The sequence below is a fragment of the Sinocyclocheilus anshuiensis genome, unplaced genomic scaffold (genome assembly GCF_001515605.1).
Source record: "Sinocyclocheilus anshuiensis isolate Anshui unplaced genomic scaffold, SAMN03320099.WGS_v1.1 scaffold1149, whole genome shotgun sequence".
In the NCBI taxonomy this organism is placed as follows: Eukaryota; Metazoa; Chordata; class Actinopteri; order Cypriniformes; family Cyprinidae; genus Sinocyclocheilus; species Sinocyclocheilus anshuiensis.
Genome location: NW_015555317.1, coordinates 550,787 through 554,657, shown reverse-complemented (window position 1 = coordinate 554,657; position 3,871 = coordinate 550,787). Strand labels below are relative to the sequence as shown.

The 3,871-nt window shown below is 37.4% G+C and overlaps 1 protein-coding gene across 1 annotated transcript in view; it reads right to left on the bottom strand.

Moving 5' to 3' along the window:
• The window catches only part of LOC107671589 (ephrin type-B receptor 1), a 248,840-nt gene that overhangs the window by 75,917 nt on the left and 169,052 nt on the right, over positions 1 to 3,871 (bottom strand). The window contains exon 4 of the mRNA XM_016464503.1: positions 1,329 to 1,484. Within this exon, the coding sequence (XP_016319989.1) occupies positions 1,329 to 1,484 (156 nt within the window). The remainder of the gene's footprint in view (positions 1 to 1,328; positions 1,485 to 3,871) is intronic.

The window sequence follows — 3,871 nt, the reverse complement described above, 5'->3', positions numbered from 1 at the left end:
CTTAGAAGTTAGCCTGCAGTCCTTTGAAACCTAGTGGACTTTTACACGTCTTGCTTTTAGAGTGCTCTTTGTTGGTGGAGCGCTCCTGGGGAGGGTAACAGTGGTCTAGAATTTCCTCCATTTGTATACAGTCTGTCTGACCGTGGATTGGTGGAGTCCAAACTCTTTAAAGATGGCTTTGAAAACTTTTCTAGCCTGATGAGCAACATCAACTCTTTTTCCGAGGTCCTCAGAGATCTCATTTGTTTGTGCCATAATACACTTCCACAAACATGACAAACTTTGATAGATCCCTGTTCTTTAAATAAAACAGGGCACACACTGACACCTGATAGTCATCTCACTGATTAAAAACACCTCTGAACAGATGGACTCTAATTTCACCTTCAAATGAACAGCTAATCCTAGAGATTCACATACTTTTGCCGCTCACAGATATGTAATATTGGACCATTTTCCTGAATAAATAAATGACACAGTATATATTTTCATGTGATATGATAAAAATATTAAGAACACACTGTTTACTAAATTAAAAAATCAACAGCACCTGTAAAACAAACAAACAAACAAACAATCTGTGAGAACTGTGACTGTGTAGTATTTAGCATTAAGCTCCAATTATGTGATATGCAAAACTATTTTAAAATTAATTCTGAGAGAGAATGCAGAATTACACAATCCAAAAATAAAATTTCCAGACTGTAACTCAGGTAAATAATGAGTAAACAAATAATGACCCAGAAGCAGTTTAAAAATGGGAAATGAACAGTTCAAGATGTTCAAGGCTTTTGGAAACAAGTAAATGTATTAATGCAGGCGCCCAAGAATAAACTTTCTCTGCAGCACTACATTTCTGACTGAAGATTTGAGAGAACTAGCAATCAAATTATACATGAGAATTGTATAATGTTAATTGCAGCGCTTTAGGTATGTATGTGTGTGTGTGTGTGTGTGTGTGTGTGTAAACGGCAGTCTTGTGAGCCTCACAGCCTCTCAGTAATGGATTAAATGAAACAAAAACCCTGCAAAAACAGAATTTTTTGAGAATAAAGACACACATACTGTAAGAAAGGCATACATGTAAATCTAAGTAATGCACCTCAAATGCAGATAACTATGCAACTGCTTGAATGGGCATGATGTTTCTGGTCAGGTTGGCTCAGTAGATCTCATTAGCTGGTTCAGTTTGGTCTACAACTTACTGCCGGTGCAGATCTGTGCTCTCAAACTACTCCTGAAACAATGTTGTGACCTGACCGCTTCAGTTTAATGCTAATGATAATGACAATAACAGTAATATGTTGATGATGATTATAATGACTCACTAGTGCAGGGCATGTCTGGCTGCTCTCCGTCTGCTCTGTAGTAGCCATTCCTGCAGACACAGATAGTGGCGGCTTCAGATGTGGACCTGCTGTTGGACGGACACTGAAGACACAAACCCGTCCCTTGACTGGACTTGAACGTTCCTGGAGGACAAGCTAAAGAGAGAGAGAAAGCTCTTGTTAGTGAGCTATTTTGTTAACCTCGTCTACACTTGTGAATTACACCTCATACCTTCAAAAAAACATCTTCAAAATCTGTAGACCATTTCATCTGGAATAGTTGGAAATATTTTACACTTGCAGCTCTCATGGTTAAACTTGTAGATGAACTTAGCTTTCTTGTTACAGAGAGCTGCAAAACACCTTCATAATACCTTCTTTCTCATCCAGTAAATATCATAACCTTGTGTTTAACGGATCTGGACAAGAGCTGACAGTCTTTTTTTGTAATATGGTGACTACTGGAACAACATTAGAAGCTTCAGATGTGAGAAATTCAAATGCTCCTCTATTAACAAGTGATACACCACAATTCGAACATGCTATTTTTTGCAATGCATTGCTAGCACAAGTGTTTGAAGGATTCCGTATCAGTTTACGTCAGACAAAAACTTTGTGTTCATGAGAGTAAAGCATGCTTTTGTTCTTATTTGAGAGCAAGGTGAGACATTTTTCTGTTTGCGAAGCCTGTTTCAAGTGAAATGAGTGAAACGGAGTGCTCCCAAGACACAGTAGCCAACCTGATGTCAGCAAAAGCAACAAGAAAAAGGCTTCAAAAAGAGTGTTTTCTGAGTTTACGTCAGACAAAAACTTTGTGTTCATGAGAGTAAAGCATGCTTTTGTTCTTATTTGAGAGCAAGGTGAGACATTTTTCTGTTTGCGAAGCCTGTTTCAAGTGAAATGAGTGAAACAGAGTGCTCCCAAGACACAGTAGCCAACCTGATGTCAGCAAAAGCAACAAGAAAAAGGCTTGAAAAAGAGTGTTTTCTGATTGGATTTAGAGACACAAGCCGCTCCCCTGACTCTTTTTCCCCAGTTTACAGAGTCAAGGGAGATGTTCACACAAAGCACGTTTTTGCATTTTTCTACGTAAACATGTGCTAGATGGACTTTGACCATTGCATTTGCATTTTTGTCTTTTGCACAATAACAACATACAGTGGGTATAGAAAAGAATCACCCCCCTTTAAAATAATCACATTTTGCTGCTTTGCAGCCTGAAATGAAAAAGGACACCGTTTTTGTTTTATCCAGCTGAATTTACACAGTGCCACTTCCAGTGGTGGAGGTAACGAATTACAACTACTCACGTTACTGTAATTAAGTAGTTTTTTGAGTATATTTTTGAAGCTGTACTTTTACTTGTACTTAAGTACACATTAAGCAAAATAATCTACTTCGTTACTTTTAAATCATAGTTCGTTACTGAGTACGCCCACAATTTGAATTGATATTCAAACCTTTGACGGCCCTTCAGTAGCCAATAAAGATATCCGATCGTAAACGGACCAATAAAAGCCTTGATATCTGAACCGGGAAAAGTCGCCGCTTTTCCAAGCTGCGTCTCTCTCTCTCCTCTCCGACGGTGAGTTTGACACGCATCCGCCTCCTGTCAATTACAGAGTCTGAATGTCCGCGCGGGATTGCAGGTATTTTGCATAATTGTAATCATTCCCGCACAAATGTGGCGAGCGCTTTATTGTAATATGAGAACACAGTCATGTAATCGCAGAAAACTGGATGCGAGCTCTCAAATAGGCCTAACTTATACAAATTAACTGCCTGTCCTCTCACTCCGACATTGCTTGTGCGCAGACTGTGCAATCACGATCTCTCCGTGCATTTAAAGTAGAAATTATTTCACTTTGCTCATGGATTAAACTTTGTCAAAAGTTTAGAATAGATCAGAATAGATCCACGCCTGATCTATGAAAATCCTACTGGAAATTTTATTGGCTGTAAGTGAAATGCACTGGAATGTCTTTCAACAATCAAAGATGGAACTTTAATTTCTTTACAATGTAAGTTTATGCTAGAAATGTATCCTAGTCTGCCTAACTGCATCACTACATTGTACAGTCATTACAGGCCAAAGCCATCTGATGTTCCATTTATCTAAATAAAAAGGCCTAACATATATGGCTCTTAAATTCAGTGTTGTCATATTTCGGATACCTCAACAGAATCGAGGTGATTTGTTTTATAATTTTATTCCTGAATGTGTACTTTTTTGCCAATTCAATTCAGTTTGAAATCAAATTTGAAATCAAGATTCCTTGTGCTGTAAGCTTTTGCAACAAAGTTACCCTATTTTAAAGTCACAAATACACAGAATGAGCAAATGTTTAAGACTGAGATTTTTGTAATGGTAATTGATCAATGTTTATATGTATGTACATAAAAGCCTATATTAAAATCTGTTCATTATATAAAGCGACTGTGTCTTTTTAGAAGACTTGGTTAAAAAAACTATTTCAAAGCTTGAAATAATGATTGCCTTTTTTTTTTTAAATATTAAAATATCTATATGGCAGTATACAGTA